The sequence below is a fragment of the Equus caballus genome, chromosome 11 (assembly GCF_041296265.1).
Source record: "Equus caballus isolate H_3958 breed thoroughbred chromosome 11, TB-T2T, whole genome shotgun sequence".
NCBI lineage: Eukaryota > Metazoa > Chordata > Mammalia > Perissodactyla > Equidae > Equus > Equus caballus.
Window position 1 is genome coordinate 19,373,137 of NC_091694.1, and position 14,978 is coordinate 19,388,114.

At 51.6% G+C, this 14,978-nt stretch overlaps 1 protein-coding gene across 2 annotated transcripts; it reads right to left on the bottom strand.

Annotated features, from left to right (window-relative positions):
- Positions 1–328: 328 nt before the first annotated feature.
- HROB (homologous recombination factor with OB-fold) lies at positions 329–14,669 on the bottom strand. 2 transcript variants are annotated; one of them, XM_070226130.1, is made up of 11 exons: positions 14,448–14,657; positions 13,454–13,504; positions 10,076–10,550; positions 9,375–9,514; positions 8,060–8,143; positions 6,924–7,064; positions 5,701–5,809; positions 5,426–5,511; positions 4,941–5,066; positions 3,484–3,601; positions 329–1,254 (listed from the first exon to the last, which is right to left on the bottom strand). In XM_070226130.1, exons 1-11 carry the CDS (start codon positions 14,448–14,450, stop codon positions 1,163–1,165), a joined length of 1,425 nt encoding a protein of 474 aa, XP_070082231.1. In that variant the 5' UTR covers positions 14,451–14,657; the 3' UTR covers positions 329–1,162. The 2 variants fall into 2 exon arrangements, with proteins under 2 accessions (XP_070082231.1, XP_005597399.2); XM_005597342.4 differs by having other exon boundaries at positions 9,375–10,550; positions 14,448–14,669.
- Positions 14,670–14,978: the final 309 nt, after the last annotated feature.

A 14,978-nucleotide genomic window follows, 5' to 3' on the forward strand; every position in this document is an offset into this window, starting at 1 on the left:
CAGTGAGGTGAGCAAGGTCAGCGTCAACCCTTGATATGATGTGACGAGAACAGCACCTTCCCTCTGTGGTCTCCCTCCCCAAAACACATAGCCCCAGTTTAGTCAAGAAAAAACATCAGACAAATCTCAACAGAGGGACAACCTACAATATGCCTCACCCATCCTCCTCACAGCTGTCAAGGTCATTAAAAAGCAAGGAAAGTCTGAGAAACCGCACAGCCAAGAGGACCCTAAAGACACATGATGACTAAATGTAACATGGGATCCTGGAACAGAAAAAGGACATCAGGGGAAAACTGAGCAAATGTGAATAAAGTATGGAGTTCAGTTAATAATAATATATCAGTACTGGTTCTTTAATTGTGACAAATCTACCATACCAATGTAAGATGGCAATAATAGAGCAAACTGCGGGTGGGGTATATGGGAACTCCCTGTAATATCTTTGCAATAATTCTGTAAATCTAAAACTGTCTGAAAGAAAAAGTTCATAAAAAAAAAAGAGAGCGAGATTGAGAAAGCAAATGAATAGCTTGGTTGTGCCCTGGCCAAGCACCACAGGTAGGACAGACAGGACAAGGAGCAGCGAGGGTGGGAAGGAGAGGGAGGCAGGGGAAACAGGCAGCTGCTTTATTTCAGAACAAGACACCACAGCCACACCCCTGCTCCCACACCTGGCAGCCACGGGCACAGGCGAGCTGAGCAGCTACAGGCCTCAGGAGACAAAGCCGAGGGAAGTCTGAGGATGTTCCTTCCCTGTCCAGAGGGACAGGTGGCCACTGCTGTGGTGTGGCTCCTTCGGCTCCTCAGCTGTCCAGGGACGAGGGAGTAAAGGGACTAGGCCCAATGTCCTCTAAAGTCGAGCTGAGGGGGGAATGTGACATAGCTTCCCCGTCGGCAGGAGGAGAAGAAAGGAGACACTCAAGGACTTGGAGGCGCAGGGCTAGAGGGCCCTCCTGGGCCGAGTTCTGGTGTGCCAAAGTAAGTCAAAAGTGATGGCAGTGCAGAATCTGAGGGACGTTGTTGGGGAAAGTGTCCATGGTGGGAACAACCACAGAAGCCCCGAGCTTTGTCTATGCTCCAATTGTGCTGGTCTTCCTCTCTCCCTTGGACACAATCACAGACGACCAGTGCCTTGCTTGGACACTGAGAGGCTGCCTGCTCATGGTGGGTGCCCTGCCTCGTGGCAGTCCCAGCTGCTGGTCCCACAGAAGAAGTCCTCAGGGAGTTCGCTCAGGAGTCCATCCAGGTCATCTGCAGGGTGATGGAGATGCTGGGGAGACTTAGTGGTAACATTAGGGCTCCACGTGACTCAGGTCCAAAGCTCCTACCCTTCACAAGGGCCTGGACCTGGCTACACAGTTGGGGGGGGGGGTGGCTCCCCCAGGCAGTGGTGTCGGTGCTAATAGGCCTGAGGCTGGCCTGACTTCCATCTTCCCTCTGCTCTCCACACACCCACACACAACAAAAGGCAGGGGCAAAACGCCCAGGCCAGTCTGCTAAGAAAGAGGCTTCCCCTGGGCCTCAATGGTTCCTCTCTTTCCGTCCAGAGGCACAGTGCCTGAGCAGAAAGGCTTCAGAGGTCCCCCAGTGCAACCCCCTCATTGGACCGAGGGAGAAACAAGCCAAGAAAAGTCATTAGATGCATTCAGAATCACACAGTTCATTAATCCGGTTTCTTATCTGAAGAGTGGGAGATGACATCACCCCTTTCCCCGAAGTGCCGTTGTGGGCGTAGGGAAGGAAAGTAACTATTCCTGACTGCAGTTCTCAGATGGGGCGCTTATGTCTGAGGACTTGGAAGGAGAGCTGACCTCAGGAATCCCTAGTGCTACTATTATTAACAATAGTTGCTAACACTTACTGAGTGCTTGCTCTGCGCCAGGCACAGGGCCACCCCCGTTATACTCATCACTTCATTTGCGTCCCACAGTACCCCTTCCTAGGGCATCTCGGGGTAGTCCTGTTACAGTCCCCACTTTACCTGAGAGAACGGGGCTTAAAGAGGTCAAACACCTTGCCCAAGGGGAGCACACTCAGGCTCTCTCTGACGCCAGAGTCACGGCTTCCAACCAGAACACTCCTGCTTACTGGATGGGATCAGGCAGCCCAGGAGCAAGTCAGACGGCAAACTACACCTCAGAGCCCAGCTCCCAGTCTGGCACAGAGCATTCGATCAACACTGCTGCTGGAAGGATGGAAGTGAGTTTGGGGGCGTTCAAAATTTAATGAAGGTGACCAGCACTGTACTCAGGGAAGGACTGGAATTTGATTATAACAAAAGAAGCTGCCCCTAGCTGCACGATGACTCTGTGGAGAAACACTAGTTCAATGAAGGGGAACGAGCAGTTGGTGTGGGCCTAGGAAACTGGGAATCAGAGTAAGAATTAGTGTTTGTGCCTCTAAGCCCTGTCAGCTACCACCAGCAGCTGCCTCTTGACAGGTCTGTCCCTACAGTGGAGATGTGACACGAACCACAGTATTCTAAAGGCAACTCTTCTCACTCTTATTCCGTGACCACCAGCAACCTTCTGATGGTGGTTTGGCCTGTCATCAAGCTTACTTACAAAAGGAGAGTACAAAATTCCAGAGAGGATTCCAGCATAAGGGATACTTTTTCATAGGATATAAATAAATGGGCTTTACTATATAACAAATTGGTTTACTGCAAATTTGGTTAATGTGGAGACACCCACCCATCATCCCATGAACTTTGGGGCCAGGCAGGGTTGAATTTATGGAATCAAAAAGCTAAGGACCAGGGGGCCGGCCCCATGGCTGAGTGGTTAAGTTCATGCGCTCCGTTGTGGCAGCCCGGGGTTTCACGGGTTCAAATCCTGGGCGCGGACACGACACCACTCATCAGGCCATGCTGAGGCGGCGTCCCACATGCCACAGCTAAAAGGACCCACAACTAAAAAAAAATACACAACTATGTACCTGAGAGCTTTGGGGAGAAAAAGGAAAAATAAAGCTAAGGGCCAGACTTGGACTGTCAGCTTCACCTGGTAATGCTGCCTCCTGAGGAACAAGTCGGCCTTCCCCTAACGGGTCTGTATTTGGGCCCCTCAGGTCTGCATCGTGGTCCTGCCCTCACCACGTGGATATCTGACTCCTCAGCACTGCCTGGGGGGCCTCTGAGCTTAGTCAAGATGGGGAATCTGCCTCTGCAGTCTGGCCATCAGCCCACCGGGGACTCAGGTGTGGCACAAGGGTGTACCAGGCCATCTCCTCCTGTGGCTACCAGCACTTGCCCTGGAAACGGAGGAAACTTGGGGCTCGCACCCTATGTGCTTTACGTGGCCCCTATCACACTGTGAGTTACTTTGTGGCCTGCAGCCTTGCTAGAGAAGACATCTCATCTGATTTCTATGAGATTCTGTAAAATCCACAGATTCACAGAAGGAGGAATAAGATACAGCCAGAAGAATCACGTGGAAAGAGGAGAACCTCTATTGCTCCTGGGTGGGCCGACTGCCTTACCTGCTTCTGGGAGTTCTTCCTCAGGGGGTGCCCCTGCCTCTGGGCTCTGTGCTGTTCTGAGGCCTTTCCTGGGCTTCTCAGTCTCATGCTGGAGGCTGCCGTGGAAGCATCCTGGATCCTGGCGACAGAGGATCCGGTTACCACTGCCTGTGGGCCTGAAATCTCTCTGGACACTACCATCTCCACCCAGACAACCTCAAAGAAATAGGACAAAGGAGTGTGGCAGGGGCCAGCCACCCAGGCCGTGCTGCAGGGAGGGAGCTGAAACGCCAAACACCTCAAACAGCAGAGAATTAAAAAAATAAAACAAAAACAAAAGGCTTTCTTGACTGATTTTGTCTCCTAATTCTGTTGGTGTCTGATGTCTTCGGGAATCTATACAGCTGGAGCAGAGAGCCAAGGGACCACTCAGGAACATGCTGAGTGGTTAGCCTGGAATGAAGAATTAGCTGTTAACAATTCCCAAACTAGCTAATATATGGATAGGTTATTAAAATTAGTCATTAAACTGTTAACCATGGTTATCCCTGGAGAATGGGCGTGGGGAAGGGTGTTTTATGTTTTGCTTTATTCTGTACCATTTCAATACTTTTCAGTAAGTACGGATGACTTGAAATTTAAAGGGAAATAAAGATGAGTTTTTAGAAGCGGAGTGATTTTGAGCGAATGTAGGTTAAGTGGAAAGATGAGGGAAATAGAAGTAGCAAGTTAGACTCAAAGGTGTAACTCAAGTAGCAGTCATCGAGTCTAACCCGCTCATTTTATAGATGAAGCAACAGCAGGGGAGGGACAGGACTTGCCCAAGGTCACATTACAAATTACCAGCAGAGCAGGAACGTGACTCAGAGCTCCTGACCCCCCAGCCAGGCCATGCCAACAGTCCAGGATCCCAGGGAGGGTGGGGGTGGCCAGAGGGGACGCTGTGTGCCAAGTCAACGCCAGGCTCTGCACTCTCACCCCGGAGTAGAGCTGCCTGGAACCCCAGTCTCCTTCAGTTCCCAAACCGGGTGCGCCCTCACCTAGCAGAGACGGAGGCTGGGAGGGAAGCTGCAGAGCATGTGCTGGCTCACCTGGCAGGCCATTGCTAGCTCACTGTTCTCTGTACTGCCACCTATAGCAGAGCTGACCCTCAGTCACTTACTGAGAGCCACCACCCCCTGGTGGACCCTAAACTTGGTTAGTTCTCAAGTGACTCCTATCTTCTCTGATGTTCAAGCCTGCCATCAGACTCTCAGGGATCACCAAGAAGCCAGCTGCTCCTCCAGGTCCTGTTACTGTGCCATCTGGCAGGCGGCTAGACTACAGACAGGAGGAGATAGCCGTCCCCAAAGGCATCACTTCACCTCAGGGCAACCGCTCCCTTCACACCTCTGCTCCAGGGTGGAGGAGGGGAAGAAATCAGAAGATCTAGGCAGAAAGCGGCTCTACCAGTCCCCATTCCATCCTGCTCCTCTTACCTCGGGGAAGGGCTGAGGCGGCTTGAAGAAGTTCCCATCCCCAGAATCTGGGCTGTAAATGTGGACCAGGTTGTTGGGGGTCACATTGAGGTAGTGATTTCGGAGTGAAGGAGAAAACACTCCAATCTGGAATCAAGGAAGTGGAAGGTCAATGCCCTGACAGAGCACTAGGTGCCACCTGCTCCCCACCTGCCTCTCCCTTGGTGGCCTCTGCACTAGGGTCACACAAACTGCTCCTGCCCCAGCCCTGGTGCCAGAGTAGAACCACGTACCACACCCTCCTCTCCTCACAGAACCCCTTATCCCCATCCACCCCCAAAGAATGGAGTCAGGCCTTCGCTCAGCTCCAGTAAGCCAGTGTCTAGCACCAGCCCAGTCACTCCTTGCCTGGGTACTGGGAGGGAAGGCAGACAGACAGACAACTTGGGGGCCTTTCCTAGGGCAGAAGGGGTAGAGAGCAGGTCCCCACTTGGAGCTCCCCATACCTGCTTTAGCAGCAGCACTGAGCCAGGCTTCAGCTCATTCTGGCGTGTCTCAAGCAGCAACCTATGCACTGTGCCCTGCATCTCTCCTGCAAACACCACACAGCCCATCAGTCTCAGGGTCAAGGGTAGCACAGCAACTGGTTTGGGCCCTGGGTGAGAAGTGGGCTACTCAATGCCTCAATTTTCCCATCTGCAAATGGGGAGGGTGACTCCTCCTCCCCTCCTTATCTCAACAGAGGCCATTCATGAGACGCTCCCAGGACCTAACTCCTCACCCGTGGGGTCCTTGAAAACCACACTGGCGTCCATTGTGCTTCGAGTCAGGGACTTGATCATCACCGCCATGTTGGGGACCTTATTCCTGGGAAGCTGCTTCAGGGCTGCCTGGTTACAAGGAGAGGCATGTGCTGAGCCAACCATGTCCCATCTGTAAGGTCCCCATGTGTGCCAGGGCACACCAGGGAGTGGGAGGGGGCAGAGTACAGGTGTGGTGAAACAGACTTCCTTTGTGGAGGGCAAAGGCGCAGTTTAAAGGGCTCAACTCATCTCCTTCTGGCAGACTCGAAGCTGGCAGGTCCTTCATTTCTCTCCTGCTGCCTCCTTTCTTTTGTGTGTGTGTGTGTATATATATATATATAATATATTTTTTTTTTTTTTTGAGGAAGATTAGCCCTGAGCTAATATCTACTGCCAATCCTCCTCTTTTTGCTAAGGAAGACTGATTCTGAGCTAACATCCGTGCCCATCTTCCTCTACTTTATACGTGGGACGCCTACCACAGCATGGCTTGCCAAGCAGTGCCATGTCCGTACCGGGGATCCAAACTGGCGAAACCTGGGCCGCCAAAGGGGAACATGCGAATTTAACTGCTGCACCACTGGGCCGGCCCCCTTTTGTGTATATTTTTATATAGTGCTCCATCATGGCAGGCCATGGGCAGGGATATGTTAGCACATGTACTAACATGTGCCTGCACCTGACCCTTGACCTCTGGGGAGCTCTAAGGGTAGCAGTGTGCTCACCCCACCCCATCCAGGGCCTAGATGTGCAGAGACATGTCCATAACCGACTCACCTTCTGCCTGTGCCCAATACTGTGGATAGTAGTGAAAAGGTAGGTGAGTAGGAGATACAACCAAAGGGACTTGGTGCTGCCGTTCAGAGGCCAGCCTGGGGTCAGAGGCAGCAGACAGATAGCCCCTTTCTGAAGGTGGAGTAGGCAGCAGCGAAAGGGATAAAAATGGTCTCCCTGTTGGGGCTGGCCCCGTGGCCGAGCAGTTAAGTTTGTGTGCTCCGCTGCAGCAGCCCAGGGTTTCACCAGTTTGAATCCTGGGTGCGGACATGGCACCGCTCAAGCCATACTGAGGCAGCATCCCACATGCCACAACTAGAAGGACCCAGAACTAAGAATATACAACTATGTACCAGGGGGATTTGGGCAGAAAAAGGAGGAAAAAAAAGAGGTCTTCCCTTCGGGCCTTGGCACCCAGGACTCTTACCTTCCGCAGCACCATGACGATGCTATAGGTACAGAGGAAGCAGGTGGGGTCTCTCTCATCCAGGCCCAGAGCAGATTTCATGGTCAGCCAGGGCCCTCGCCCAAAATCCTCCTCCACCACTGCCTGGGAGCTAGTAACGATCTGGCACCACAGAGCAGAGGGGGAGCCTGCATTAATGAGTGCACCGTGCCATTGACCTTGACTGAAACAGGATGAGGGGTGGGAGAGGAAGGACAAATTCCCTATAGTATAGTGGCCACAGTCTCTCCTTTCATTTATCTCCAAGGTCAGAAAACGGTATGTAAAATGTTGTTTCGCGTCACATCTTTCACTTAGGAGCAATAGCAAAGGTGCTCTATATTTTCTTTTATTTTAAATCAGGTCCTGACTTCACACTGAAGCAAAAGGCTATCCGTGCCTGTTTCTTGTCATAGACTTGAAAAGTCTTAGGGCTAGGGAGCCCCCACATACATTTAAGGGCTTCCAGAGTGCCTTAGCCATTTTGAAACAGTTATATTTTATTTGGGATGCCTCTGGCTTTAACTATTAACCTCCCTTTATCAAAATATGCTTTGAATTCAGATGAGTATTTGCTGCTTTGGATCTGAAATGGACTGGTAGATCTACGGAGCTGCAGCGAAGAGAAAAACTGTTAGAAAGAATTAAAAACAAAAGTGATTCTGAGGGCAGAGCAGGTCAACCAGAATCCCAGGGAGGAGGGACGCTGGGTCTCACCCACCAAAACGGAACCCACTGGAGGCAAGATGAAGGCAGATCCTTTCCGGCTCAATTCCCAGAAACCAGAGAGGAAGGGTTTCCGAGATACAATTTCCTGATATTTATTACACTCTCCTCCCTGAGGGAAGATGGAGTTAGCTGGGCCTTTCTTTCTTAGATGGGAAAGAAGGCTGGACCCAGGACCTTGGTTAACGCCTGGTTGGCATCAGGCTAGCCTTCACTTTATGCCAGTAAAATGCCACCTCCCCAAACTGCCTTCTCCAAATGTTCTTTGGTGTGTGACCCCAGGAAAAAGGTCTGGCAGCATCAACCCTGATACTTAACTCCTGAAACATGGAGGGATGGCCTTCACTCTTAAATGATGCCCAGAAAGTTAACATTTGCACAGAATTAGTTACCTCTGTCCGGAACTTAGCCAAAGCACCGTGAGTTGGAGTCTGGGGCGTAGAAACCATGATCTCCTCCAGATTTTTCTCACTGTGCTATGAGGGGAGAGAGAAGGAGAAGGCGAGAGCAAGCTCAGCAGCTGTTATTTACAAGTACAGCTTCTTGTCTGGGTTACATAATGAGTTCAGGAAACTATCAGGGACAATTAACACATATTACATCTCTCCCAACAAAGTCTCAGGAGCCTCATTGGCAGCTCAAAAAAGACGCTTTGGGGATCGTTATGGGAATGTGGAGAAGCTGGAGCAGGCCCAGGAGCAAAGCCCAGGGTTTCCTGAAGGTGCCAATGACCTGAATAGAGAGGTCTGTGACATGCAAAGGGGCAGCTTTCCCCAAATCCCTTCTCAGGGACCTAACCCTTCACTCCAGAGATCCAGCACAGGAGGAATGTAGGTGGCCTTCTTGGATTTCTCTTAAAGCGCTAGGGAAGAGCAAGTAAAAGGTAGAAATTATTTCAAACATCCTTAAAATGCAAGCAGAGGGGTGCACCTACCACAACCAGACCAGATTCTCAGAGTTCAATAATCTGGGATCTGATCCAAGACTAGGCTCATGGATCCTGTCCCTCCACCACTGCTGAAATCCAAACTGGCAGCACAGCCACAACTTTCCCATGTTGACCCCACCCACCAGCCACATCCAAGAGCACTCATGCCTCTGTGCCTTTGCACATGCCACTGTTAGAATGTCCTCCAGAGCACAGCCTTGCAACACACACCTGTTAACCTCCTATTCGTCCATTCAAATCCCACTCAGCAAGTTCAAGGAGCCCAATATCTCCCCATCATCCAGGGAATGACCTCTATTCACACTGTGCATTTTATGTATAATCGCTTGTTCACGTCTGCTTCTTCCACTACATGGTAAGCTCCTTAGGACAGCAACTATTTCTATTTTAATCTCTGCATTCTCAGTTCCAAGCAAATTTCCCAACACATACAAGTCCTTAGCAAATATAGGTGAATGCATCTTCCAGCCCCAGTGCCAGCAAACAGTAGGCGCTCAATAAATGAATGAAAATTGTGAAGTTCTCAGAGTCTTAAGCACCTCTCTCATGTGTGGTTTTTCAAGCATTCAAGTCTTCCTTCCCACATCCTCTGACTCCTTCCACAGCTCTGAAAACCCTCCCTGTCTGCACTTCCTTCCTTCACCTCCCCAGGAGTAAAGATATTCTAGGACTGGACAGTGCTGGAACTCCGCTTCTCTCCCTTGCTCCCCAATGTGCTCGACAGCTGTGGCTTCTGGCAGAGAGAAGCTGTCACTCACCTGGTGAGGCAGGATCCCTGCTGGGCCAGGGAAGCGGCGTGTCTTGGTGCGGGTGGAGGTGCGGGTGGGCTGCTGGGGTGTCCGGTTGGCAGCAGTGACCAGCTGCACCAGGTGGTTGGTAACGACGGGCGTCTGCAGAGCTGCTTGGGGAACCGGGGAGGAATGAGAGCTCTTTAGGGTGCCGAAAGGAGACTTGGCAGAACACAGTGGAGCTCGGGGTTGTACGGGCCCCCGAGGAAACGATGCAGAGGTAGGCCTTGAGGGAGGAGAACAGCTTGAGTTGGGAGTGCGTGGTCCAGGAAAACGAGCTTTGCCACTTAAGTGGGCATTTGGAGACTGGAATGGCTGACTGGGGAAACGATTTTGAGGGCTGCGCTGAACAGGCCCGCAAGCAGCTTGGAGAGGCTGGGGTGCTCGAAGAAGGGGACCTTTGGAACAGACTTCCCAGGGGGGTTGCTGAGCAGGAACTGTTGAGGCGGTTGGGACAGGAAGGTTACCCACGGCACCAGGGCTCAAGCAGGGCTGTGGAGTCCTACAGTGAACAGGGCCTAGAGGCTCATTCTCCGCTGACATGATACCACATACATGGGTGGCAGGCATGGGTCCCTTTTGGCAAGATCTGCTCAGATCAGCTCCCCGGGCCTTTTTAGCCAATACTGAGTCCTCCTGCTGCCAGGTGGGCAGGATTCTTGTGGCCTCACCGCTAATTCCATGTTCCAGCTCTGGGCCAGGCCCCTCCAGCTCCATGCTTGCCAGGACCTTATCAAATTCATCTTGTTCAGACCCCTCAAAGCCACCAATCACCTGCTGTTGGCTCTCGAAGGTGAGCAGAGGGTGGGAGGCTGAGAACTGGGGTCTTGCTGGCTGTTTGAACACTTCTGTCAAGGTCACTTTTCTTGGATTGCCAGTCCAGCTGCTGGAAGTCAAGACAGGCCTTAGGGGGGCTGTTCCTGTGGAAGGTGGACCCCTGGAGGCCTCCGGCATGCTGGAGGTAGAAAGGCGGAGTCCCAGGGCTGGCAGGCCCAAGGCCTCTGAAGGAGCAGTGGAACATGATGGCAGCTGCCTGGAAGACTGTGCCTGCACAGTCTCCTGTGGCCTGGAAGAGACAGGTCTCAGGCACCCGGCATTCACACCGGCAAACTGGTTCTCTGCATCCTCCACGGCAGACAAGAAATCCTACAAACAAGCAGAGACAGTGGGTCTTGGCATCTGGAAATCAAGAAACACTCTGCTTTTACTGTTTCAGGCATGCGGTGTGTATGCATGGCTACACACAAGCAAGAGACCAAGGCGTGAAAGGTAATGGTGGAGACTCCCACTCCCTTGACCTTGCCCATGAGCCCACCACCAGGCTTCTACGAGAAACATTCGAAGGTTAAGTCTTCAGGTAGCAGGGCCAGCCCAATGGCACAGCAGTTAAGTTCACACGCTCCGCTTCTCAGCGGCCCAGGGTTCGCCGGTTCGGATCCCGGGTGTGGACATGGCACTGCTTGGCACACCATGCTGTGGTAGGCGTCCCACATATAAAGTAGAGGAAGATAGGCACGGATGTTAGCTCATGGCCAGGCTTCCTCAGCAAAAAGAGGAGGACTGGCAGTAGTTAGCTCAGGGCTAATCTTCCTCAAAAAAAAAAAAAAAAAAAAAAGTGTTCAGGTAGGTTCTCTCTCTTTCTTTAATCTCAGTTTGAGGGGGTATTTTATGGGGGCGGGGGGGACACAGCTGGGGGCGCAGCAGGAGAAGCAAATGCACCAGGGTACCAAGGAGTCAAACACATCACCCAAGGTCACACAGCCATCTCAAAGAAGCACTTTCTGGTGTCCAGCCCATGCAAAAGGCGTCTATCTAGCTGGTCGTGCTGCCTGTCCTCCACCCGCTCCTCACCCCCACCACACACACACACACAGGGCCTTTAGTAAACCAGGGAGGCCTTGGATCCAGCAAAATAGGCAGAAGTTAAATATAGCTTTTCAGGCAAGTTAAATTAAGTATGGATTCCAGTTGGGAAGCAAGGTGAGATTGACACCTTCAAGAGCAACAGACCTGTTCTGAGGGTGCTTTTGAGTCAGAACTGCTGATTTAACTGACAGGAAGGTCCCCTCCACCCCCACCCCCTGCTGCCGCATTGGATTGTCTGGGCTGAGGAAGGTTTTCTCCTGCTTCGTGTATAATCAGGAGAGCAGCGTAACCCAGTAGGCCCACCTGAGGACTTGGCAATAATAACAACATCAGAATTACAGCAGCAGCACAATGCTGACGACCCTGGGGGTTGACGGATCGCTTTTTTCCTGAAGAGCTCACTCTCAGACATGAGGTGATCTGCCTTGGGAAGGGAGAAAGGGACTGGTCATGGAACAGAAACTTGAGTTGTCAGAGTCCTTCGCTCTTAATTCCATTCCCAGCCTAGCAGTCCTACCATCACCTGGTAAGACCCAAGAGGGTCACTTTAACAGTCACTTTCTCAGGCTGTAATTACGCATCTCCAAAGCTGAAAGACAAAGACAAGGACACATTTCCTTGACAAAGCTGGCAATTTGGGACTATTTGTAAAAACAAAAACATCTAACATTTGAAACCTCACTGGGTGCCAGGCTCCATGTAAACATTTTACCAGAATCCTCTTAATGAGTTCTCACAATGGCCCTATAAATAGGTACTATTTTTTTTTAAGATTTTATTTTTCCTTTTTCTCCCCAAAGCCCCCCAGAATATAGTTGTATATTTTTAGTTGTGGGTCCTTCTAGTTGTGGCATGTGGGACGCCGCCTCAGCATGGCTTGATGAGCAGTGCCATGTCCACGCCCAGGATTTGAACAGGTGAAACCCCGGGCTGCCAAAGGGGAGCCGACCCCCTGAATAGTACTATTATTATTCCTGTTTTATGGATGGAGAAACTGAGACTCAGAGAGGTTACGTAACTTCACAGAACCAGGACTAATCCATGTGTCCTTGTCACTATATCTTAGCCCCTCAATGAACGAGGCAGCCAGAGATTGGTTTTGAAGAGTCTGAGGAAGATGTATGTTTCCCTTCAAACCTCAGGCCCCAAAACCCTCAAAGGAAGGGGAGCGTAGGGTGACGCTGCCAGCAGGGTCCCGAGTGCACCATTCACCACCATACTAGGCACAAATTAGATGCCTAATTTTTCTAAACATGATTCTTAAAGCAAAGCACTGGGAGACAAAAAGTAGATTTGAATGGTTTGTCATCAATAAAATAGAGCAATTCTATTCTACAAATGTAGTTTAGTAGTTTCCATGCATGTTAGACTGGAGTCAGCAGGCCAGGACCTCATTGTGGCTGTTGGTGCTATATTCTTAAGCAAGTTAATTTTCCTTTTGGGGCTTTATTCACTTAAATCCTGCCTCTTTCTGAAAAGGATTTGAGGTAGCAATTTTGAGCCTTCAGATGAAACTATATTCATTGGATCTGAGCAGGAAGAGAGCTGTAGAGATCGCTAGTTCAGTGGTCTCTGGTTGCACCCAGAGATTAGAAGTACCCCTGCCTGGGCCCATCTCCAGAAATTCCGATTGAATGGGTATGTCATAGGGCCTCGAGAGGGGTGATTCTAATGTGCCAGCTTCAGATCTAGTCTAATCTCTCATCTTCTGAGGAGGGAGAGAGAAGCAAAGAGCATTTGAGGCAGAACGCCCTTTATATTGCAGAAGAGGAAATGCAAGGCCAAGGAATGAAGTAATTTGCCCTGGCTCATGTGACCAGTTGGTGACGCCAGGCCTCCTGCTGTTCAGTAACTGTGCTGTCTTTGGCTTTCCGTAAACTTTCTTCCCACCTCAAGTATGTCATCATGAAAGTGAATCAAATCATGCACATGACACAGCTTCCAGACAAGGGCCCTTATAATTTAAGGTATGACAATTAGGCAGCTCATCTCTCTGGTTTTTATTTGATTCTAAGACAGTTAAGCAGGTTGTTTACGTTCTCATCATTTCTCAGTCTCTCACAGACAAAAAGATGTATGTGTCAAGTAAAAGGAGACTGGGGCAGACTGCCCAAAATGTTCTGGCCTCGGTGTTTACATCTTAAGGCCTCCTCTGCCATCTCTGATCACCAACACTTCCTTACCTCATCTTCAAACTCCTCTTCCACAGCAAACAGCTTCTGCAAACTGCATGCCTGAAAGGAAAACAAAGCAATTGAGGTTGGAGGAGAAACACCGTTTGCAAGTACATTCTGTCCTCCCTATGCTTCTTCCCCATTCTAACAAGACCATCAGGTGTACCGTTTTTTGCTAGTGTTGGGGGAGGAATAAGGGATGAGGAGAGAAGAGATGACATTTACTTAAAGACATGATTTAGAATCCTTTCTGGTAAAATAATTCCCTCGGGTCCATCAGCATTAATCTTGGAAGACGGGGGAGGAGGCAAAGGAAACGCTGCCGAAGGGAGCAAAGGTCATTCTTTAGACTCAGCACTGTGCACATGGGCCTAAGGATTTTGCCACATCCTGAGCGTTTGGCCTGAGGAAACTTTGTCAAACATATGAGACGCTACCACAAAGCCAAGAATGCCCAAAAAGTGGCCTTGTTTCTGAAAGCCAAGCCAGGGGTTTCCTTCTATCTAATTCAACGCCCAAAGCCTAGGGTCCAGGAGGGTGGGAAGCTCCAGTCCACAGTTCCTTCCTTCTAGGCAGCAGGGCTGCTGTGGTCAGCTCTTAGACGTGTGTCAAACCCAGAGCCAGGGGCTGCGCCTAACCCCAGATGCCAAAGCAGCAAGAGCTGCAATTAGGGATCCCTACCCGCAAGGTCCAAGGGTCAGGATGGACGGGTTGTGGGGAGGGAGGGGGTCGGGCTCAGGAGGCATGACGTTGAGCGCACGGGGAAGGATGAACAGGAGTTCGCCAAGAAAGGCTAGAAGGCAACAGGAGGGAAACTGAGGCCCAGAGGGAGGTGAGAGGAGAGCCTTCCCAGTCTCAGCTAGAGCCCAGGTGTCCCTCCGCAGCCCCCAGCTCTCACCAAACCCTAACCCGGCCCCGGCCCTGCGGCTTGCACGGGTGAGGGGCTGGAGCCCGGGAACGCGGCGCAGGGACCAGGCGGCCGGGCGGCCGAGCGCGGCTTTACCATGGCGACGGCGGGCTGGCCCGGCAGGCCCCCCTCGAGGGGTCACCGGGGCCTCGGACTTGGCCGGGGGGAGGGTCGGGATCCGGGCGACGGTGTCTCCAGGGTAAGGTCGGAGAGGTCCCCGCGACCCAGGCTGGAGCCGAGGGAGGGCCGCCGTGACTGCCGCCCTAGGCCGCATTCGAAGCCGCCGCCACTCCAGCGTCTCCGCCCTCTTAAAGGGGCGGGCCTCTTTCTATCCCGCCGACACAAAGGCCCTCCGTCCGCCAGTCTTCCGCCCTGGCCTTAAAGGGAAATGGATGAGCGCTCGGTCGCCCCCCAGCGGCCCCTCGGGGCCGGTCGGCTGGTTTAACACGTGTTCAGGTGAGAGCAAGGCTGGGAATCCTGGACCCATTACTCCCAATCCTGCCCACCCTGCTTTCTGGCGTTAAGCACACTGCGGACTGGATACTAGAGCTTGACTCTCATTCACACCAGAATCCACCCCGATGGTTGTCTGTCTGTTCATCTATCCATCCATCTAACAATCCGTTC

Bases quoted from the DNA above. Each gene is read 5' to 3' on its own strand.
- HROB (XM_005597342.4), bottom strand. The intron at 10,551-13,453 runs GTAAGGAAGTGT...GCTTGTTTGTAG, and splicing joins AAGAGGAGTTTGAAGATGAG to GATTTCTTGTCTGCCGTGGA. The intron at 8,144-9,374 runs GTGAGTGACAGC...CTCCCCTCATAG, and splicing joins CAGGGATCCTGCCTCACCAG to CACAGTGAGAAAAATCTGGA.